At 47.4% G+C, this 24,131-nt stretch overlaps 1 protein-coding gene across 5 annotated transcripts in view; it reads right to left on the bottom strand.

The window, feature by feature from the left end:
* Positions 1 to 7,233: 7,233 nt before the first annotated feature.
* BIN2 (bridging integrator 2) overlaps positions 7,234 to 24,131 on the bottom strand; it is a 37,712-nt gene continuing 20,814 nt past the window's right edge. For 2 of the 5 annotated variants that reach the window (XM_040979249.1, XM_040979274.1), the window contains exons 3-12: positions 22,559 to 22,613; positions 22,240 to 22,334; positions 21,609 to 21,704; positions 19,822 to 19,929; positions 19,434 to 19,519; positions 17,587 to 17,662; positions 14,586 to 14,668; positions 10,856 to 11,570; positions 8,612 to 8,695; positions 7,234 to 7,659 (exon numbers count right to left, since the gene is read on the bottom strand). In XM_040979249.1, the coding sequence (XP_040835183.1) occupies positions 7,630 to 7,659; positions 8,612 to 8,695; positions 10,856 to 11,570; positions 14,586 to 14,668; positions 17,587 to 17,662; positions 19,434 to 19,519; positions 19,822 to 19,929; positions 21,609 to 21,704; positions 22,240 to 22,334; positions 22,559 to 22,613 (1,428 nt within the window). In that variant the 3' untranslated portion in view covers positions 7,234 to 7,629. The remainder of the gene's footprint in view (positions 7,660 to 8,611; positions 8,696 to 10,855; positions 11,571 to 14,585; positions 14,669 to 17,586; positions 17,663 to 19,433; positions 19,520 to 19,821; positions 19,930 to 21,608; positions 21,705 to 22,239; positions 22,335 to 22,558; positions 22,614 to 24,131) is intronic. The other 3 variants (XM_040979283.1, XM_040979259.1, XM_040979266.1) reach the window with 3 other exon arrangements.

Consider the following 24,131-nt stretch of genomic DNA (forward strand, 5'->3'; position numbering starts at 1 on the left):
CACATCACACATTTCCGAGGTTGGCTTTGGGACGTGGGGCTGCCGGAGGGCAAAGCCTGTGAGGACGTTTCGTGACGACCCCTCCCCCGCGCGCCATTCCAGCCCAGGCTGAGTACTGCCACTTAACTACGAATTAGTGTCATATTCGCAGTCCCTCTTGACTCACTTCTGTGGGGGCAGGAAGTGTTCCCGGATGAATCAGAGGAACTGAGTGACTAAGAGGATGTGTGGGACACAGGCTCTGCCATGGTCCCTGCTGCGTCATCTTGGACAAGCCACTGCTGTTTCTCTCACCTGGGGGCAGGACCTGCCTGGTCACTGTGTCGCTGTGTCGCTGCAATGAATTAGTAGGCAGGTGGAAAATGACGTGGAAGGGAACGTTTGTTTTGTGGCAAAATACCGGACCTCCATGTGTAGTTTTTTTTATAATACACATTTTCTGTGAGCTCTTTCAAGACCCCTCATTAGCATGGCTTTAAACTTTATCTTTTAATTCCATTTCCTGCAAACTTTAAAAGGTTTTATTTTGCTCTTTAAAAAGATGCATTTATTTGAAAGGCAGAGTTAGAGCTCTTCCATGGGTTCACTCCCCAAATGACCACAATGGAAGCGGGTGGCCTAGAGCTTCTGGTTTCCCACATGGGCTGCAGGGCCCAGGAACTTGAGCCATCGCCCTCTGCTTTCCCAGGCACGCAAGCAGGAAGCTACATCAGAAGTGAAACAGCCAGAACTCACATAAGTGCTTATACGGAAGGCCAGCATCAGAGGCAACAACTTTATCTGCTATGCCATGCCAACCCTTAACAGTTTCTCAGTTTATTTTCATTTTACTTGAAACAGAAAAATGTTGTACCTACTGGAACTTCTCAGATGCCCACAACATCAGGGCTGGGTCAGGCCCAATCCAGGAGCCTGTCACTCAACGGCCACTTTGTTGACTGAGATCCAAGGGTTTGCGCTGTCACGTGCTGCCTCCGAGGGTGTGGACGGATAGGAGGCCGAGACAGTGAGACTGGAACCAGGCATTCTGGCAGGGGATTCAGCATCCCGAGGTGAAATCTACCACTGTGTGAAATCCCCACTCTCTTCACAACATTTGAAAATCATTTTCTTTTAAGGTTTATTTATTTTTGTTGGAAAGTCAGATATACAGAGAGGAGGAGACAGAGAGGAAGATCTTCGTCTGCTGATTCACTCCCCAAGTGAGTGCAATGACCGGTGTTGCGCCATCCAAAGCTGGGAGCCAGGACCCTCCTCCAGGTTTCCCACATGGGTGCAGGGTCCCAAGACTTTGGGCCATCCTTGACTGCTTTCCCAGGGCACAAGCAGGGAGCTGGTTGGGAAGGGGTTGCCAGGATTAGAACCGGCATCCATATGGGATCCTGGCGCATTCAAGGCGAGGACTTTAGCCGCTAGGTTACCACGCCAGCCCCAGTTCAGTGTCTTAATGGCTACCATAGGCAAGTCTGGGCCAGGCCAAAGCTAGGAGACAGAACTCCATCTGCCACCCGCATGGCAGGGGCCCCGCATGGACCAGTGGGTGCTGCCTTCCCAGGTGCATTAGCAGGGATACTGGGTCGCAAGCAGAGCAGCTGGGACTTGAACGAACACTGTCATCGTAAGCCACGTCATGCTGGCTGTAGCAGCATCTTCTGGGGACTCTTTGGCTTACCCTGGATATGTCATGCTTCTAGAGTTTTCTGTGTGGCTTGCCTCATCTGTCAAGGTTGCCAATGAATTACACATGGATATGTGTATGTGAGTTGATGCTGAGCTGCCGGTGCTCTCCAAGGATGAAACGCTGAAGCTCTGATGCTGCAGCAGGCCTGTCTTTGGGGCCCCAGGGAGAAGAGGTACTCACATCTCCCTGCCTCACAGGATTGCCTTTGAGCCCCCCACCTGGAGCTGCAGCCGTCTTCTCAGTCCTAGCCTCGACAACCTTAGCAAACCACAGTGCACAGTCAGGTTCCCAGCTGAGAGTGTGTGCCCTCGGTAAGCACAGGGGCCCTTCCCCTTGCCTTCTGGATCGTTCAGTAGACTTGTGTGCAAATGACATGCCCATCTCCCAGTTTCGTGAGGTTTTCAGGTCAGCTCTGCTCCAGTTGTAGCAGTTAGTACTTCCCTCACCCAGTGGATCATGAATCCCCGAAGTCCTGTCTGACATACTCCCCAAAGAGGTTGTTTCCTGGGAGATGAGGGTCAGGGAAAGCCCTGGAGACGAAAGGTTGGAACTGGTTTTTGTTGAGGAACAGGGGTGGGGTGTTCCAAGCAGATTACTAAGGTCCATGGAAAAAAGTGATCTGTGTCGCCAGCATTTTCCCTACTCTTCCAGTAGCCTGGATTGTCATTCCCAGCAGGGATTCTGAATGAAAAGGTTATAGAAGGCATCCCTGGGGGAGGAGGGGAACACACAATAGCTCGATTGGTTAATTATCTGCCTGCAAGTGCTGGGTCCCATGTGGAATCCTGGCTGCTGCACTGCCCATTCAGCTCCCTGCTTGTGGCCTGGGAAAGCTAGGGAGGATGGCCCACAGCCTTGGGACCCTGCACCCGCGTGAAAGGCCTGGAAGAGGCCCCAAGCTTTGGATCAGCCCCGCTTCAGCAGTGGCAGCCAAGGGAGTGACCCAACAGAGAGCTCTTTCTCATTTCTGCTCTCTGTAAATCTGCCTTTTTTTAAAATAAAGATTTATTTTTATTATTTTTTTTATTGGAAAGGCGGATATACAAAGAGTAGAGACAGAGAGGAAGATCTTCCGTCCAATGATTCACTCCCCAAGTGAGCGCAACTGCCAGTGCTATGCCAATCCGAAGCCAGGAGCCTCTTCTGGGTCTCCCACGTGGGTGCAGGCTCCCAAAGCTTTGGGCCGTCCTCGACTGCTTTCCCGGGCCACTGGCAGGGAGCTGGATGGGAAGTGGAGCTGCCGGGATAGAACCGGCGTCCATATGGGATCCTGGGCGTGCAAGGCGAGGACCTTAACCACTGTGCCACCGCGCCGGGCCCGTAAATCTGCCTTTTTTTTTTTTTTTAAGATTTCTTTTTATTTTTATTGGAAAGGCAGATATACAGAGAGGAAGATCTTCCGTCCGATGATTCACTCCCCAAGTGAGCACAACGGCCGATGCTATGCTGATCCGAAGCCAGGAGCCTCTTCTGGGTCTCCCACGCGGGTGCAGGGTCCCAAAGCTTTGGGCCGTCCTCAACTGCTTTCCCGGGCCACAGGCAGGGAGCTGGATGGGAAGCGGGGTCGCTGGGATTAGAACCGGCGCCCATATGGGAGCCCAGGCGTGCAAGGCGAGGACCTTAACCACTGCGCCACCGTGCCGGGTCCAAATCTGCCTTTTCAATAAAAAGAAATAAAATCCTTAAAAGGCATCCTAAGAGATTAAAAACAACAGTTCTAAGGGTGCCTGTATTTTTGAGCATAGCCAAGAGTCTCCGATGGCGACTCTTTGAAGAGTAACAGGATTAGATTTTAGAAGGACTCACAAATATAAACACATTATTTCCATTTCCTGGTATTAGAGACATCCATTGGGAAATCTGATATTTCAAACTCCTGGTGTACGGTGGCTTACAGGGGACTCTAGGATGTGTGCATTATATTTTATTTGAAAGTTGGAGATAGATTTCCCTCCACTGTTTCATTCCCCAGATATGCAGAACAGCTGGTCTGGGCTAGGCAAGAACTCCATCCGGGTCTCCCGCATGGGTGACAGAGACCCAAGCACTTGGGCTGCCACCTGGCACGTTGCACAATGCACATTAGCAGGAAGCTGGGTGAGGATAAGGAGTGCCAACTGGCTATATACCCAAGACAGGAACACAATGAGTCAGATACCTGCGCCGCCATGCTAATAGCAGCACAACAGCCAAACTCTGTAATCAGCCGAGGTGTTCATTATCTGATGAGGGGATAAAGAGAATGTAGCATATATATATAATGGAGTGTTATCCACCTGTAAAATAGAGAATGGAATTCTATCATCTGTGGCAAAGTGAATGTAACCGGAAGCATCATGGCAAGTGACATGAGCCAGATCCAGAAAGAAAAACACCACACGTTCTCCCTTATGTGGGGAAGTTAAAATTTAAACAAGAGGAAAGGAAAAAAGAAGGGTCTCTGTGTATCAGTACTGGTGAAATACAGTTTTGTAAAACTTTTATGACTTGTGGTTCTCTGACAAAATTAAGCAATCAAGTTTATGTTAGAAGGACATTAAGAAGCTTACAGAGCTGAAAGAATAGCCGTGTTTTAGGAAGAGCAAGAACCAGCCTGGGAGGGTCAAGAATGATATCCTACAGCAGCTTCAATGATCTCTGATTACTCAAATATTTACTGCTTATTGGTGACATAATTTTCCATCGAATTATTATTTATAGCCATTATCTGAATTCCCACTAAGCTAGGGTCCTTTTTTTTTTAATGTCTTATTTGTTAAAGCATTAATCATTTTTACTGTAGATGTTATCTCAACAAATTTTTAAAAAAGCGGGGGGTGGGGGGGAGAAGGAAGAAGGGTTGGAATATCATTGTTTTAAAATTGTTATCTGCAGGCCCAGCACAGTAGCCTAGCAGCTAAAGTCCTTGCTTTGCACGTGCCAGGATCCCGTATAGGCACTGTTTTTGTTTTGTTTTGTTTTGTCTTTTTTATTTTTAGCAGAAAGTCAGATATACAGAGAGGAAGATCTTCCATCAACTGATTCACTCCCCAAATGGCTGCAACGGCTGGCGTTGTGCCAATCTGAAGCCAGGAGCTCTTCCAGGTCTCCCACACAGGTGCAGGGTCCCAAGGCTCTGGGCCGTCCTCTACTGCTTTCCCAGGACACAAGCAAGGAGCTGGATGGGAAATGGGGCTGCTGGGATTAGAACTGGTGCCTAGAGAGCCCAGAGTGGTAGCCTAGCGACTAAAGTCCCCACTTTGAACCAGCCAGGATCCCATATGGACACAGGTTCTAATTCCAGCAGCCCCACTTCCCATCCCTCTCCCTGCTTGTGGCCTGGGAAAGCAGCCAAGGACGGCCCAAAGCCTTGGGACCCTGCACCTGTGTGGGAGACGCAGAAGCAGCTCTGGGCTCCGGGCTCCTGGCTTCAGATTGGCATAGCTCCGACTGTTGTGGTCACTTGGGGAGTGAATCAATGGAAAAAGATCTTCCTTTTTGTCTTTCCTCCTGTTTTTCTGACTTTGCCATGAAAAGTAAATCTTTAGAAAAAATAAAATTGTACCTACAAATCACACTGACTCTGTTAAAAGCCAGTTAAAAGTTAAAATGTGAGGAGTGCAGGCTCCAATCAGACTTCCTAATATGGGATACAGATGTTCCAAGTGAAGACCTCCAGGCCCTGCCACAGGCCACTCCAGGCTTGTTTTCATAGGATAAGACATAATTGGGCGCAATACACTGGACCAAGTGTACATCACTTAATGAGTTTTGACACAGGTATGTACCACTCAGTTATCACTGGGATCAGGACTAAGAACCTCTGTCATCCCCAAAGAATACCATTTTGTAATTCACCCTCCTCACCCCTGGCCTTCCTGTCTCTTCTCTGACAGTGCCAGCCACAGCTCACAGTCTCCCTTGCCACGGGATGGGCACGCACATCGTGCCAACGAGCCAGGTACCGTGTCCAGGGGCCCTGTGTCTGAAGAGGACAGAGTGGCAGAGGGGCTGATGCTGAGTCTCCTGCTGCTTGTCCTTCCGACAGCACGGCTCTTCTGTTCTATACGCTCCCATGTCCTAACATAAACTCGATTGCTTCATTTTGTCAGTTGGTTGCTTGCAAGAACCCACAAAAAATGCATTTCCTCTTATAGTCACTGTTTCAGGAAATGGCACCACCAAATTGCAATTTCTCAAACTCAACCCAGAATTCCTGGGAACCTCAGTGTTCACCACATGTCTGCTTCTCTCATGTCACTCAGTCCTATCCATCCCACACCCCGCCCAAGAGCCTGTCGCCTGTCCATCCCACACCCCGCCCAAGAGCCTGTCGCCTGTCCATCCCACACCCCGCCCAAGAGCCTGTCCTGAAAGATCTCATTTCCTCGCTCAAGGATCCTCCCGAACCTCTCACTGCGTCTGCCAGAGTAAGTGCCCAATGAAGGCTTGCCAATGACTGAAGGAACAATGACACCATTGCTCTGCAAAACAAGCAAAACAGAAGAGGGTTCATGTGGTTGTATCAGTGTCAGGGCAGCAGGCACAATTTTTAATGTTTTCACAAAGTATTTCATAGGAAATAAATGGCAGGTTGTGCACGTTAGGACTTTTTTTTTTTAAGATTTATTTTATTTTCATTTCAAAGACAGATTTGCAGAGAGAAGGAGAGGCAGAAGGATCTTCTCTCAGCTGGTTCACTCCTCAAATGGCCACACTGGCTAGAGCGGAGACGATCTGAAGCCAGGAGCCAGGAACCCCTTCTGGATCTCCTACATGGGTGCAGGGTCCCAAGGCTTTGGGCCGCCCTCACCTGCTTTCCCAGGCCACAAGCAGTGAGCTAAATAGGCAGCGGAGCACCTGGGACATGAACCAGTGCCCATATGGGATTCCGGCACATGCAAGACAAGGATTTAGCCACTGAAGCATTGCGCTGGGCCCAAATCTTGGGACTTTTGACTCCAAATTCCATGCTAGTCCTACTATGTTATTACTATACTTGGCATCCTTTTCCTTTGAATTTCATATCTTCCTTCATCCAGCCCAGATCCCTACTGATACACCAAGTACTAGGTTGTTGGCACTATAAATGGGTCTAAAATACACATTGACCGCTTTGCCCAGCCAGTGTGCTCACTAGAAACAGATGTGGATGGAGAGGAGTCTGTGGCTCCTTCAGGGGCACGTGTGCCTGGTGGTTACCACCAGAGCAGCTGGGTGTGAGACCTGGCTCTGGAGCCACCGGGAGCCTCGAGGGAGGCAGTCGGGATGGCTTGTGCCTCTGCCACCCTCTCAGGAGACCACAATTGGATCCTGTTTCCTGGCTCTGACCTGGCCACTGCAGCCATTTGGGGAGGAAACCAGCACATAGAAGCTCTTTCTCTCTCTGAAATTAAAAACAAACAAACAAATGAAACAAACAAACAGAAGAAATTGTAGCCAGGAGGTCTGGCAAGCGGAGTCAGGGAAGCGGAGTCAGGGAAGCGACTAAAACCTTTTTAGCCTGGGGCAGAATGTGTAACCTTGCCTGAGTGAAAACAGCATACCGCACTGGGTCAAACAAAGTGTCCAAACAGAGCCAAATCCTACTTTATTTAAGAACCTGAACATCTGTCCTTTTAAGTCCTGCAAAATGAGTGGTAAGTGAAAGATTTGTTCACTAGCCTCTGAGTGTGCATATCATGACGTGTCTGTGTATAGATTTTGTGACTTTTTATAGTCACATTAGCCATATTTTAACTGATAAAACCTTTTTCTTTGAACAATGCTAAAACGTACATTAAATACTCCTGGAATCTAACATTGTCTTTGCTTAGGCTGCCTGCTGCTTAGCCTTCCCTAGTGCCAGGTCGACAGAGGCCACCAGCTGCCACGCTGAGAGCCTAGAGCTGTGTGCTGGCTCTCTGCCCCTCTGGCCGAGGAGCAGCTCCGGGGAGGCGCGCGTGCACTGGGCGTCCTGGCAGCTTCTCTCAGGGCTCTGCATTCTGACTTGTGGACACCTGGAAAGGAAACATGATCACATCACATGCTGATCTGTCCTCCCACCACTCACCCAAGGAGTGTAAACACCCAAACTGCTTCTGGGCTGTACTTCACGGAATGCTCCTGGCTTCCATGGACTGGGGGGGGGCAACATGAAACGGGCTGGGATCACCGGACACTTGTGGCTGGCAGCCTTCACTATGTCATCTGTCATCTCCTGATGCAAGGCCACAAGAGCCTCTGCGACTTTGTAGCAGGAATGGTGTTCTCATGAGCATCTGCCACTACAAACTGGGTGAGCTTACCAAGTTTTTCTCATGTTGGATGCTGGGAAGTCTGGAGCCAATTTGTGGTTCATGTTTAGTAAATTTATTTTCTAGAATACATTTTTGTATATTTGCCTAATTCCAGGCTCCACTTTATGTTCCTGTTCTGTATTACTTTGCTATAGTGTGTGTCTCTGTGTGTGTCTGTGTATGTCTGTGTGTATGTGTGTATATGTGTATATCTGTGTGTATAAAGATATTATGCATATGAGAACTTCTAGAAGTTCATGGAAGAGAGAATTAAGAGGTAAGTTTATTTTGGTGCAAAAAAATTTAAAATCTAGTTTTTTCATAACATATGCACATTTTCCACACACACTTTGGAAACTCCCTGTGTACAAAGCATGTGACATGCGCACGGCCTTTCTGCATGTTCTCCTACTTCTTCACTCACACATGAACTTAAGCACAGCTGCAGTTACACACACACCGAGCAGACAGGGTTAGTTTAAGGTTCAGTGTTAGGAAATGGGCACATTGGTACCACGGAGCCCCAGTTCATTCTGTTCTCTTTGGCTCCCACCTGGAATTCTGTTCTCTGCTGGGTTTCTCTTCCCAGTGTAGCCAGCAGTGAGGGAGCAGCTGGGAACCAAAACCCTGACCACCAGGCCCAGTGCTACTGCCCTGTCTGCTCTCGGCATACCTGGTGCCTTACCTCCTGCTGAGGTTCAGGTGCTGTGCTGTTTTCTTCTGGACCTGCAGAAGCCTGAAGCTCAAGGTCTTGATCCTAGAACAAGAATAGTGAGAGGGCTCAACATTCCTAGCCTCTTGCCTTACAAGTCTTTGTGTCTTACACTTGTCTACACAGTGGTGACCTAATAGGTTAACCCTTCATCTTGCAGTGCTGGCATCCCATGTGGGCTCCCAGCTGCCTGCTTATGGACTGGGAAAACAGCAAAGGACAGCTCAAGTCCGCAGGACCCACTGGAAGCTCCCAGCTCCTGGCTTCAGATCGGCTCTGCCTCAGCCATTGTAGCCTTTTCGGGAGTGAACCAGCAGATGGAAGATATCTCTGTGTCTCCTTATCTCTGTGAATCTGCCTCCAAATAAAAACTAAATAAATCTTAAATAAATAAACAAGCCAAGGCTTAAAGGGCAAAGTGACTTGCTGGGACAACAAACCAGATTCAGACTCCAGAGTTGCTTCCATTATCAGACTCCGTGTGGTTTCTGTGATACACACATCTTAAAAAAAAAATTTTTTTTTTCATTTTATTTGAAAGGCAGAGACAAAGAAAGACAATGGGAGATACTCTACCTGCTTGTTCACGCTCCAAATGCCCAGAATAGCCAGAGCTGGGCCCAGCTCAAGCCACGAGCCAGCACTCAATCCATGTCTCCCACATATGAGGTATTTGCTATGGTATCTCAAGTAGCAGGTGCTATCTTAGCGTCTATGCTAAGTGCCTGCTCCTGTGAGGTCTTCAAAGCACTATTTGGAGCAGGCATCTGGCCCAGAGGTTAACAATGCCCACGTCCCACGCTGGAGTCCCTGAGTTCAATTCCCAGCTCCAGCCACTGACTGCAACTTCCTGCTGATGCAGACCTCTGCAGGCAGTGGTGGCGGCTCTCACCTGGGAGATCTAGACTGAGTTTATGACCTAGTCCCGTCCCAGGCATTGGGAATTAAAGTTTTAAAGCCTGCAGTTCACTACTTTGAGATAAACCTTCCTCACGGATGTGCTGCAGGAGCAGGCCCTAGGATGTCCATATCAGAGTGCCCGGCTGCAGCCGCTCTGCTCCTCACGCAGCTTCCTGCCTGGAAGGCAGTGGATGACGGCTCAAGGACTTGGATCCTTGCCACTCACTTGGGAGTTCTGGACTCTGAGCTTCAGTTTGGCCTAGCCCTAGCTGCTGTGGGCATTTGGGGAATGAACCAGAAAATGAAGATCTTATATCTGCCTTTCAAAAAAAGAAAGAAGGAGAAGAAATGCATGGCAGCTCCCACCCTTAGGTGACCCTAACACATGACAGGCAGTCGGAGGGACAGGGGCGTAAGAGGTTCTTTTGGAAAAATTTTCAGTTCTAGGTTCCTTGCCTCTCCTTGCCTTTCCTTTCCTTGGAAAAAAACATGGATCAAAGCAAGCAGGGAACTGGCACTGTGGCACAATGAATAAAGCTGCTACCAGTGGCACCAGCATTCCCTATGGGCACTGCCTTGAGTCCCAGCTGCTCCACCTCTGATCCAGCTTCCTGCCAACGTACCCAGAAAAGCAGTGGAGGACAGCCCATGTGGAGACCTGGAAGAGGCTCCTGGCTCTGACCGATCCCAGTCCTACCTATCACAGCCATTTGGGGGAGTGAACCAGTGACTGGAAGGCCTCTCTGTCATTCCCATGCCCCTCGTGTGCCTTTCAAATAAAATAAATCTTCTATCTTTTTTTTTTTTTTAAGTTTTTTTTTAAAGCCATTCTTCCTCAGTGTTTCTATGTCTAGGTTCCTCTCATCAAAAAAGATACACCTTGCAAAACTGCTGTCATTTTTTAGGATCTGCTTGTCATAGCCACAGGTATGATAAACAGAAGTAAGAACTCCCCCCACCACCCTAACACACACACACACACACACACACATGCACACACACACGCACACATACACACACGACCCTATACTAAAAGTAAAGCTCAGAATGTCATTTATTTATACTAGTAACAATATGCTATAATGATACTAGAGATCAGCCCTTTGCAGAAGTCAGTCATTCCAAGGTAGAATACTAAAGTAGCTGTTAAGAAGACATGAAAAAATCCCTAGCACCAAAATGAGGCATCCAAGAGTGTTGCGACTACAATACAGCAACATCTTCTCAATGGGCATCCTGACCACGAGAAGGTGGGCTACGTGAAGGTTACGAGAGGAATAAGGACCCGACCACACCAATCCTTACCTGAGAGACCAGGCTGGGGGAAGCACAGAGTTTCTCTGGGTTTGGAATTTGGGCATCTTCCTTTTCTTTGGCCTCAGGAACTCTGGTTGGCTTCTCTGGCGGCTCTGGGTGAGGAGAGGCCTCTAAGGAGGCCCTAGGACTTGGAGCCCCAGTCCCCAAGGAGGCTCTGGGGCTAGTGGGTGAAGCCCCTCCAGAGGCTGGAACGTTCCCTGAGGAGGGCCTGGAGCTGGCAGTGGCTCGGGGAGGAGGTGGCCTGCTTGGCGGTGCGGAGGTCCTCTGAATAGAACCTCTCTTCTTTGGCTGTTCAGCTCCTTCACTTGAGGCGCGGGTTCGGAGGACAACCTCTGGGACTGAGGATGAAGGCTGCCCGGAAGGGGTCTGGGCTGTGTCTGGTGATGCAGCTGGGGAGGCAGGGAGAACCTCCTCCTGGCCACACTCAGCGGTGGCAGAGGGCTGGGCCTCAGCTGGACCATTGCAGGCTGGCGGAGGCTCTTCCTCCTTCGAAGAGCTTACTTCAAACCCTTCCTCAGCCACTTCCTCATCTTTGTTGTCTTCCTCTTGGCCTGCATCAGCTGCCAGCTCCTCTTCACTGGATGAGACAGATTCCGTCTCTCCAGTCAAGGAACACGCAGAGGGGCTGGTAGGTGGGGTGAGAGGGCTGGAGGCTGTAGATGTTCGAACTGGCGCCGAGATGACCAAAGAGCGCCTGCTGCTACTAAAAGAGGAAGGATTCAAACTCAGAAGAGCTAAAGACTGGAAGTAACTGAAATATCCAAAATGCATTATTGAGCATGTGCTAAACAATAAAACAGAATAAGCCAACATAAAATGACTTAAGGGGCTGGCAGTATAGCACAGATGCCAGTATCCCACAGAGCCACCAGTTTGTGTTCTGGCTGTTACACTTCTAAGCCAACTCTCTGTAGACGGCCCAAGTGGTAGGGTCCCTGACACCCACATGGGGGACTGTGAGGAAGCTCCTGGGGGCCCGGTCTAATCCCAGTCATGTGACCACCTGGTGAGTATGTTTCTCTCTCACTGAAAATCTTCCCAATAAATACATCTTTAAAAATGATTCTGGAAAGTTTGTATAATTGGCAATTACACTTCTGTTACAAAGTTTAAAAAGAGCTATACTATTTAACCACAGCCTGATTTTCCTGACTTTATGTACAAGTATGTAAAGGTGGAGTGGGCATTTGGGACAGTGGTCAAAGCCCTGCATGGGATGCTCACATCCCATACGAGTGCCTGGGTTTCAGTTCTGCCTTTGTTTCTGATTCCAGTTTCCTGTTACAGTGCACCCTGGGAGGCAGCAGATACTGGCTCAAGTAGTTGGGTTCCTGCCCTCAGCATAGGAGACCCAGATGGAATTCAAGCCCCTGGTTTCGGCCTGGCCAGCCCTTGCATGTTGCAGGCATTTGAGGAGTGAACCAATAGAAGGAAAATCTATTTCCTTGTTTGTCTGTCACTCTACCTTTGAAATTTAAAAGACAAAACAAAAAAATTATGGCTGTGCATAGGCAGGGCTGGGGGAGCCTGCCAAGGCTGTGTGTGCCACTGGACAAGGGCTATGCAAGGGTGCTCAGCCCCAAGTCCCACGGCTGCGCACCAAGCCAGCAACAGGTCAGGGGAGGCCACTGAGGGTTACTGAGATACCTGACATAGCTGCTGGAGACTTCCACAGAACAGGCACATGCATGTCAGGAGAGTGGGCCAGGCCTGAAGCAGCACCCACCGTGGTGAACAAATGCCAGATTGGAGAGTCAGCTTGGTAGGGTTTCTGGAGGTTTCCCTGTCCATGCCAAGGTATTTTCTGGGAAGTGTAAGAGCTGGGTCTGAGGGTGAACAGGGCCAGGTCTACTGCACCTATCAGTAAAATCAAAGTTCAGGGCAGGCGTAGAGAGAGAGGGTTGGGTCACCACTGCAACAGCCACCACAGGAGAGCCTGGTCTGGGGATTGGTCTGGTAGGAGTCCACAGGATTCCAGCTGATTAGACAGCTATGCTTGCTGATAAAAATGAAAGCCAGGGCTGTGGGTTGGCAAGATTTAACTGCAGCACAGGATGGGGTAGGCTGGGCCAGACTGAGGCACCCCTTGGAAACCAGATCTGGGGTGCAGCCTGGTGGGGTTCACAGGGTCTCCCCAACTGCGCCACTGTACCCTCCAGTGCCCATGAGAGCTGGGTTTGGATGAAGACGGCTGCACCAGGCCGCAGCACCTGTTGATGCACATGAGTGTGAGGTCAGGGAGATATCCTCCCAACCCGAGCCCCTTAATGGAGGCCTCTGAGGCAACATCAAAAGACCATTTCTCCCCCCGCCCCACCCCATCTCCCGTCCCACCCCTGCGACAGGCACATCTCTCACCCTTTCCGTTCTCTGACACTCTCCCTCCCTGCCAGAGGCTGTCTGCAATCCCCATCCCCTCACCTCTGTAAGGAACACTAAAAATTAATGATTTCATTATGAAATAACTAAAGAGGAAACAAAACAAAAACAAACAGAAAAAAGTTAACTCAACAGAAAGGTGGGAAAAAGATAAATTCACACAGAAGAGCAATTTTGAATGCTTAATAACATGAAGATGTGTTCATGATAACTGGCTACTGTGGTTTAAAACTGCAAAAAAATACATATATTCCCTTGTTAAAGCCATGAACTTGGAAGAATTAAGAAGTTCACATGTAACACGAATGTGAAGCCACGGGGCTTCTTATTCACTGCTAGTGGCTTGCACACTTGAGCAATCACTTCAGAATTTCTGGAAAGGCTGAAGAAGGCCCAGTGACCTGTGACTCAGCAATTTCACAGACCCTGAGGAAAATCCTGCTCATATTTACAAGGAGGAATATAAAACATGTTCATCACAACAGCAAACACTACATCATTACAGCAGCAAACACTTGCAAACCAAGTGGAATGCCCAAGGATGAGGCACGCAATAACATCCATCACAGTTATGGAAAGGGCACAGTGAGCAAATACAGCAACAAGGACACACCGCACAAACAGTACTAAGAACACGAAGTTACACAAGAACAGGCTCAGTGTGAGTGCATTTATCTCAACATTTAGAACATGGTGCTGTGGCACAGGAGGCAGAGCTGCTGCCTGTGGTGCCATCCCTCTGTAGGGGTGCCACTTCATGTCCTGGATGCTCCACTTCCCATCCAGCTCCCTGCTTGTGGCCTGGGAAAGCAGTAGAGGACGGCCTAGAGCCTTGGGACCCTGCACCTGTGTGGGAGACCTGGAAGAAGCTCCTGGCTCCTGGCTTCAGATTGGCTCAGTTCCCACCATTGCAACCACTTGGAGAGTAAATTATCAGGCAGAAGATCTTCCTCTCTATCTCCCCTTCTCTCTGTATATCTGCCTTTCCAATAAAAATAAATAAAATTTTTAAATAATATGCATGGAAAAATAAATAATAAATTTAACATAAAGGTTACCTTTGGTGGAGGCAAGGAGAGAAAGTAAGTAGGGAAGGGGCACTGGGGACTTATGTAAATATATTTACAATGACCAGTTTCTTCAGCTTGACAACAGATTTATGGCTCTTGGTTACATTATTACCTTTAGTTATATTTGAAATATTTAATGAAAAGAAAAATAATTTATACAAAGATTACGGCACAAAACGATTATCATCATGCGCGCAAGCAGAGAGGAAAGGCAAGAATTTCAGACACAGAAATGTCCTCCCACAAGGAGACGTGGCAGGGTCTCTCACCTGGACAGTCCTTTCACCACAAAGACCTTGTTGGAATGTTGCTTCTCCAGTTTGCTCATCACCTCGTACAGGTTGTGGTTCAGCTGCAGGCAGCGAAAAAGGAAAGCCGACAGTCAGGCGGGCCCTGCCTCTGACCCCTCCTTCAGATGGCTCCTCAAAACAGCACTCTCACCCTCCAATCAGTGTCCAGCACACTGTCCTCCAACCCGTCTTCTAGCTCCTAAGTTTTCTCACAATGGACTGGTAGCTTTCTCAAGGCATAGGCCTAAGTGTTTTTTTTTTTTTTTTTTAACATGATAATAAAGTCAGATTTTAATTTTAAGTTCTTTTGAGGACATTTCCTAATGCAATATAGTGTTAAGAAGATATAACTATATATCTATATCTATATCTATATATCACTCTGTTACCCAAAAGCTAAAATATTGTTGAATCTGTAATACATGGTCTATAATACATCATACGTGACAACCTGAACAAGAAACTTAAAAACTTTAGGTCACAATATATCACTCAACATTTGGATTTTTTTTTTTACTTTTCCTATACTCCATGTTTATTTTTTTCCTGAATATCAGTGTATATTGCTTTTATCATAATTAGTATAATCATGTACAATTTAAAATAGTAGTCCAGTGAATCTCTCCATACATATAAAAAACATAAATATAGCATATGTAAATATATGTACATATGTATTATATATATATATGTAACTCTCTTTTGTGTGAGCAGGTTGAATTGTCTCATGTAGCAAGCTTTTTGTCGCTATAAGCTTCAACATTTCATATGATTTCATATAATTTCATATAATTATTTCTGAGCCTCTAGAAAAATAATATAGAAATGTATCTAAGGCCTTAGATAAAAGTACTGATGCCGACTCTGAATCTTGACTCCGCATCTCTCTTGCTTGATGAGGAGGACTGATTACATCTCAGAATCCACATGACCTCTTTGCTCTGGCACTACCGAAGCTGAGTCTCACTGAATCTCACCCTGTACCCATTACTTATGGAAGCGTCTGTAAGCAACTGCTAAAGATATCAAAGTAGACAGACTTGCTAAAAGAAAAAAAGAAAATGAAACAAATTTTATATTTTAAATGATAAAACACTGATAAAAAAGAAAATATATTGAAGAACTATGGAAGAAGCGTCTCTGTATACAGCAGATTTTACTTTGTCGAAAATCATGTGACTTATTTCTATGGAAGACATTTTATCATCGGCTTCATGGGAAAAGCAGTGTGTACTAAAGGAAGCCGACATCAGTACGATCAGGTCCTGCCTACTGTGCTCCTTTCTGTTATCACTATGTCAGCGTAATTTTTAAAATATCTCAGCAAACTCTTCCCTTCAGAACTTTAATAAGAGGATTTGCCAGGTGCAGTGCTGGCAGGAAGCACATGATGCATTTAAGTTTGAAAATGAGGCATCACAACTCACAGGTCTGATCGGCTACATTTTAATTTCAGAACTATAATATGATTTAGCTAGTGGCTTTCTGAAGAAACCTTGTCCACTTGCACCTCTTCATTGTATTAAAATAGAAACATCTTGCCAGTGGTGAGGGAGGCATCTTGGTCACAGACCATAGCAGCTCGGTCCCCTTGCTCCTATTTTTAATTTAATTTTATTTATTTATTTTTTTGTTTTGTTTTATGACGTGTTTTCACAGGCTCTGGGATTCCCCCAGGCCTGAGTGTTCTGGTTTGACCTTCTAGCTTTCCTTAATGCTCCAGGGAATGAAAACTCCTTTTGTTATATTAACCAGGAAAGTCATAATTCAGCCAAAAAAAAAAAAAAAGCCTGTGGAGGATATTGTGTGTAGTTGTGCGTGAATATAATTAATATTGCAGCAGCAAAGAATCTTGAAATTCCAGGACTGGAAAAGACCTAATCAGGTCATGTTTATCTGGCTGCCTGCCACTGATAGAATCAAAGCCCAAACCCCCAGGTCCTGAGCAATGGTTCAACCAGCTAATCCTCCACCTCCAAGCGCTGGCATCCCATACGGGTGTTTGTTCATGTCACAGCTGCTCCACTTCCTGTCCAGCTCCCTGCCTGTGACCTGGGAAAGCAGTATAATACGGCCCAAAGCCTTGGAACCCTGTACCCACATGGGAGGCTTAAGAGGTTCCTGGCTCCAGATCGGTTCATCTATGACCACTGTGGCAATTTGGGGAGTGAAGCAGGGGATAGAAGATCTTTCTCTCCGTAAATCTGCCTTTCCAATAAGAGTGAATAAATCTTTAAAAAAAAAAGTAGGTGGGACCTGCGCAGAAGCCTAGTGGCTAAAGTCCTTGCCTCGCATGCACCAGGATCCCATGTGGGCGCCAGTTTGTGTTCCAGCTGTTCCACTTCCCATCCAGCTCCCTGCTTGTGGCCTGGGAAACCAGTCGAGGATGGCCCAAAGCCTTGAGACCCTGTGACGGTGTGGGAGAAGCAGAAGAAGCTCCTGGCTTTGGATTGCCTCAGCTCTGGCTATTGCGGCCACTTGGGGAATAAACCAGTGGATGAAGGATCTTTTTCTTTGTCTCTCCTCTCTGTAAGTCTGACTTTCCAATAAAAATAATAAATATATAATTTTTTAAAAAACCACTCTGAGAAACTGACTTGTGCTAAGATCCTGGCATCCCTGCTGCCAGGAACAACGGATATGTCACTTAGTTTCCCATTACAATTGTTCTCCCAAAGGCCCAACCTCATTTAGAAATGCCGAAGTTCAAGTTGAGATACTCTTCCTCGGTTCTTAAGGGTGCTGGGGAGGTCTCTGAGGTAGAGGGGTGTGTGTGTGTGTGTGTGTGTGTGTGTGTGTGTGTGTACATTACACCTATGCAATTCAACAGAGATCAACACAGATAATCAAGTGCTTTGTCTCATCACGTCAGAAGCCAAATCTGCGGTGCCAAGTCTTCCATAAATGATGTCAACAAGGGCTGCCTTCATATTGACTAGGAAGCCCACTGAGGGGTCTCAGCTGCCCAGAGGCTTCTCACCTTGCTCATCTCCTTGTAGAAGACATCCCGCAGGTTGGAAATGTTCTGGAAGACAGTCACGTAACAGCCAATGCGACTAGGAGGAAGCAGAACACAGACACGCAGGGAAAAGAGGTCTTTGGAGCTTATGCTAAAACCAGCCACAGCCACGGCCGCGCAGCAGACGGCGCCGACAGGCTCGGCCCGGACGCTCTGGCTCTGGAGCCGCAAGAGGGGCACCAGGCTGCGAGCAGGACGAGGCCCAGGAGATAACACCCACTGAGGCCGACACCAGGAAGGCGTGTGATTCAGGCTCTTAAGATACTGAAATAGACATGAAAGTGCTTTGAAGAACTTTTTAAAGGGCCGTATAAATATAAGGCTATAAAATTATAACTACCATAATAAGTAGTTATCCTTTCTCTTTATGCAATTCAGGGCTTCCATACCTGTGCACACCTAAATGGAATTCTCCCATAAATTAACTGGAGAACTTGACGTTTAAAGAAAATGGTAATACATCTCAATTCTATTTAAATCAGCACTCAGGTGATTAATTCTTTAGAATACATGTAGTTATTCAAAATACACCACCAGGGTCCAGTGCAGTAGCCTACAGGCTGAAGTCCTCGCCTTGCATGCGCCGGGATCCTATTTGAGCGCCGGTTCTAATCCAAGTGGCCCTGTTTCCCATCCAGCTCCCTGCTTGTGACCTGGGAAAGCAGTCGAGGTCGGCCCAAAGCCTTGGGACCCTGCACCCATGTGGGAGACCCAGAGGAGTTCCTGACTCCTGGTTTTGGATCAGCGCAGCTCTGGTTGTTGCGGTCATTTGGGGAGTGAACCAGCAGACAGAAGATGTTTCTCTCTGTCTCTCCTCCTCTCTGTATATCTGACTTTCCAATAAAAATAAATTAATCTTCAAAAAAAAATACATCACCATACATAGACTAATATGAAGTGATAGCACAAAATACTCAGACTACAACTGCATAAAGGTTCTAAGTTCTTTTTTTTTTTTTTTTGCCGATTTATTTATTTTTATTAGAAAGGCAAATTTACGGCCCAGTACGGTAGCTCAGCAGCCTAAAAGTCCTCGTCCTGCACGCACCAGGATCCCTTAGGGATGCCGGTTCTAGCCCCAGTGGCCCCGCTTCCCATCCTGCTCCCTGCCTGTGGCCTGGGAAAGCAGAAGAGGACGGCCCAAAGCCTTGGGACCCTGCACTTGGGCCTGAGACCCAGAGGAAGCTCCTGGCTCCTGCCTTCAGATCGACTCATTTCCAGCCATAGCGGCTACCTGGGGAGTGAACAACGAACGGATGGGAGAACTTTCTATTTCTCTTTCACTCTGTAAATCTGACTTTCCAATCAAAATGAAATCAATCTTTACTAAAAAAAAAAGAAGAAAAAGAAAATAGGATACAAATGAAGTTTTTTTTTTCTTTTTTACAAATGGAGTTTCTGTTCAATTTCTCTTCCGCTGTAGATAATTAAATTCCAAAATACTTTGATCTGCTGTGAAGCAAAGGCACCTTCATTAGTGCATGCAAGCACCCCACAATTTACCCTCCCAAGTAAATCTGGTTATTTATGAATCAAGCCTGTTGAAAATAACACACACTGAGGCAGGGTAGTCGCCAGTCATGGCATGAAGGATGACACCTGCTTTCTTGCCAGGATCTCTCCCACCCAAGAAGCATCCTGTCTTTAAACCCAGAAACTCTGGCAGGGCGAGCTGGACTGCAGCTGAAGAAGCCAGGGTCCAGAGGATCAGGTGTCTTGCCTGGTACCACATAGCAGGTTAGCGGTAGGCTGGAGGTGATGTCCAGGAGCTGCAGGAGGTGAGCCCGCCCCTGAATCTTAAACATTACCTGTTATAGAGGACAGGCAGCTCCTCTAGCAGTTCCTGGTTCAGTTCTTCAAACACACTCTGGGCTTTGTTGAACTCTTCCTCGGCCTAGGGGTTAGGAGGCAAGAAGCCGCTGTCCATCCTCGGCCCGGGGCCAGGGGCTGCCTCCTTTACCCTCTGCATTTTTTGCAGGGGGTAGGCTCACTTGGAACCATGCTTCTCCTTCCCCACACCCGTGTCTTCCCCAGTCTCAAGTCTCGACCACGTCTGCAGCACCAGTGTTGGAGGAAACGGGGTTTTCTTCAGGACACTGGATGCTGGATTTATCACTGCCTGGATCCATCTTAGCCCATCTCCCTGCCTTCGCTCTAGGGAAAGGAAGAGAGGAACGTTTCCTCAGGTCCTTTTACCTTGGTGGTCTTGACCTCATCCTTTTTCTTGGCATTCTGCACTGCCTCCAGATGGTGTCGGGCGCTGTCGTAGTCCACAAGCTTCCGACCCCGCTTGGCGATTCTCTCCTAACGCAGAGCAATGGGAAAGGGTGTGCAGCTTCACTTTTCAGGTTTAGAATGTAGAGACCATGCAGAGTACAGAGCACTCCTGGATTCTACTATCAAATTTCATTTTCGAATAGAGTTTTGTTTCCCTCACATTTATAGTTTATGTATTTAAAAGGCAGAGTTTCAGAAAGAGGAGGAGAGGCAGAGATTTGAGAGAATGTTCATCTGCTGGCTTACTCCTCAAATGGCCTCAATAGCTCAGGTGAGGCCAAGAGCTCCTGGGTCGCCTAGCGTGTGCACGGATCCAAACCCTTGGGTATCCTCTACTGTCCTCCCACGCACATCAGCAGGCAGCTAGACTCCAAGTGGAGCAGGTGGGACTCAAACTAGGGCCTACGTGGAATGCTGGTGCACAGGCAGAGGGGTAGCATGCTATGCCATAATGCCAGTCCCTCTACCAGTGTTTTATGTTCAAAGGGGTCCTCACTATCTTGGAAAGGCAGGGAGTCTTAGTGGGAAATGAAGTAAGGGGCAACAAACGGCCAACTGCTTAGTTAAGAAAATTATTCTGAAAGGCAGAGAGAGAGAAAGCACGTTCCCACCCAGTGGTTTATTTTTCCAAATGGCTGCAGCCAGAAGCACAATTCAGGTCTCCCTATGCGAGTAGTGTGAACCCAGTCACTTCAGCGTTCACCACTATCTTCCAGCTTGCATTAAAGGGAAGCTGGAGTCAGTGGCTGTGCAGCCACAAAGCAAACCTGTGAGACACAAGGGTCTTAACTGCTAGGCTAAAAGTTTGCCCCAAGTGCTATTTTAATATCAACTGCTGGCATGGTGGCTCAAATGGCTAATCTTCCACCTCTAAGCAAAACATCCCACATGGGCACTGGTTTGCATCTCAGCTGCTCCACTTCCCATCCAGCTCCCTGCTTGTGGCCTGGGAAAGCAGAAGAGGACGGCCCAAAGCCTTGGGACTCTGCACCTGCCAGGGAGGCCTGGAAGAAGTTCCTGGCTCCTAGGAGCTTCAAAAGAGCTCAGTTCCAGTTGTTGTGGCCATTTGGGGAATGAAACAGAGCATGGAAGATATTTCTCTCTGTCTCTCCTTCTCTCTGTAAATGCCTTCCCAATAAAAATGAATAAATCTTAAAATAAATAAATATTAAATGCTGAGTATAAAGTGTTTTGAAAACTAAAGCACAATGTAAATAGTAAATTATCATGAGTGTTGTAAGAAAATCTATTGTGGGCTGGCTTTGTGGCTTAACAGGCTAATCCTCCATTTTTGAGTGCCAGCATCCCATACTAGTTCGTAGCCCGGCTGCTCCCTGCTTATGGCCTAGGAAAGCAGTGGAGGATGGGCCACGTCTTTGGAACCTATGTGGAAAACTCAGAAGAGGCTCCTGGCTCCTGGCTTTGGACTGACTCAGTTCCAGCCACTGCGGCCGCTTGGGGAGTGAATCATTGCATAGAAGATCTTTCTCTCTGTTTGCCTTTCCAATAAAAATAAATCTTAAAAAGAAAAAAGTAGCCTTCACATTATCTCTACCCTGCATAGTGCCTCTTGCCTAACCCTCTAACCTCTACCCAACTTCATTTCTAATCAAGAGCTCTAACTCTGCTTGTCATGCCTAACCCAACATATTCTCTCACCAGTACAGGCCAATCACAACGCGCCCTTGATTCTGTAAATCAAATACCTTAATCTCGCCGAACTGGGCCACGTAGTTTTCCATAGTCCTCACAGCCTGGTCAGCCAGTTTCTCTTCATAATCTTCCCAAAGAAGGTCATTATTCTATGGGATAGAAGCAGAGGGTGTTGAGCGCTCAACTTCTCAACCACCTACCCAACTGCTAACTGCGAAAAACCTTTCCTGCAGCGCTGTATTTAGAGTATCATGTTGGATTCTGTGCCAGAGACAAAGGAAGAAAACAACTGCTGGCCCAAGGAACCCCTCCCTAAGAGGCTGGATGTTTGTTTAGTAATGAAGAACAGCAACATACAGCCCTGCGTTCTTCAGCTTGGGGGCAGGAAAGTCTGGGAAAAAACGCATGGAGAGTTTTAAAACACAACACATCTGCAGGAAGTAAAAACTTCTGCACAATATTAAAGAACAAAATGTTCAAAACCAGAGTTCCCAGACTAGAGAAAATCTGTCTCTACCTGAGCAGCTGCAGGTTCTTCCTACTACCCAGCGACTGAGGTTACACACGGTCAACTGCAGACAGCCTCAACTGTCTTGCGATCTTCTGGAACGCAGAAGCTAAGCCGTGCTGGAGGTGAGAACAGGCCTGAGTGCCCAAGAGCTCTGGAGCCCAGGCTGCCCTTACCCCCACGATGGCCTTCAGCTCCTCGTGGCCGTCCCACTCGCTGCTGTAGATCTCCTGCAGGGTTTCGGACACTCTCTTGGAACTTTCCCGCATCACTGAAAGGAGACAATTCATCATGGTTCCCAAAAAGTAGCTTGGTGTAATCGCCTGAGTGCCAAATCAGTGGCCATCACAACAGGTTACAGTTATCAGTGAGGGAAGCTGCATGAAAGCGGGACAGACACGGCCACTTTCTTGGCCACACACTCCCAAGGAGGAACCCCAAGGGCAGACACGCTCCTTTTCCCCACCGCCTAGAGCTCTCTGCAGCAGCACCTACCTTTGACCGCGCTGAGGAAGCTCTTCAGGTCCTTGTAGAGCTTGTGGCCTTCTGCCTGAAAGGGATGAGGCTTTGGTAACTTCAGGGAAACATTTCAGGACATGGCTCCAGAGGTGAGACTCAAAATGTATATTAAAGCGCAATTCCCGGAATTTCCTCAAATATTCACAATTGTTATAAATTAGTTTTCAGTTTGCTTTTTCTTTTTATTTTTTTGAACGATTTAGTTATTGGATCTGTTGTGATGGCTCAATAGCTAAATCCTCACCTTGTCAGCACCAGGATCCCATATGGATGCCAGTTCGTGTCCTGGCTGCTCCACTTTCCATCTAGCTCCCAGCTTGGGGCATAGGAAAGCAGGGGAGCAAGGCCCAAAGCCTTGGGATCCTGCACCTGCATGGGAGATCCCAAGGAAACTCCTGGCTGCTGGCTTTGGATTGGCTCAGCTTTGGTCACTGTAGCCATCTGGGGAGAGAACCAGCTGATGAAAGATCTTTTTCTCTGTTTTGCCTTCTCTCCATAAATCTGATCTACCTTTCCAATCAAAATAAAACCTCCTGCCAGACAGAACTGCTCCCTTTCAAAACAGCTCTTGTGGATCCTTGGCCTACCAGTCTGAAGTTGGCTCTTTTCCTGTAGAATACACCTCCTCCCTCTTCCATAAAAGTTTAGAGACGGGCCCAGCACCATGACTCAATTAGCTAAATCCTCACCTTGCAGCACTGGGATCCCATATTGGAGCTGGTTTGTATCCTGGCTGTTTTACTTCCTATCTAGCTCCATGCTTAAGACCTTGGAAAGCAGTCGAGGACGGCCCAAAGCCTTGAGACCCTGCACCCACTTGGGAGACTGGAGGAAGTTCCTGGCTTCTGCCTTCAGATTAGCTCAATTCCAGCTGTTGTAGCCACTTGGGGAATGACCCAGGGCAAGATCTTTCTGTCTCTTCTGCTCTTCATAAATCTGATCTGCCTTCCAATAAAAATGAATACATCTTAAAAAAAAAAAAAGGCTTGAAGACCACTTCCACAAGGCCTTCAGCAAGTCTTTCTTCCCCACAGGATTCCTCAATTGCTCCTCACGGTGTTGTTTAAAGCTCCTTCTCACTGTAACTTCTCCTATCTGTAAAGATCCATTTCTAGGAGATCAGTGGAAAGAAAGCTTAAGACCACTGGTCTGAAAGGTGCAGCTCCAAGGTACTCTTCAGGGACAGCCCATGGGTTAAGCGCTGACTGGGGCCCCTGGGTTGATAGCGGGTGGCTGTTGCCCATCCCCGGGTACTGGAGTGGTAGGGAGGATGGGTATGGCTTTTCCCTTTATCTCCCTCTCCCCAGACACAGGAAGAAGAAACAGAAAATTTGAAAACAATCATCACATCTACTCTTCCCTAAACCTCGATCCTTCCCACCCTGATCAGCTACGTAAACATCATCAAAAATTTAAAAAAACATTTTAAAATGAAGTGATGGTATGTTGAAAGCCAATGTACATTATACAGAATACCATAAATACTTGTCATGAACTTGTTAATGTTATTTAATGGGCTCACTGCTAGACAGCCATACCAAAAATATTT

This window comes from Ochotona curzoniae, unplaced genomic scaffold (assembly GCF_017591425.1).
Source record: "Ochotona curzoniae isolate NIBS_2020 unplaced genomic scaffold, NIBS_Ocur_1.0 contig_1014, whole genome shotgun sequence".
In the NCBI taxonomy this organism is placed as follows: domain Eukaryota; kingdom Metazoa; phylum Chordata; class Mammalia; order Lagomorpha; family Ochotonidae; genus Ochotona; species Ochotona curzoniae.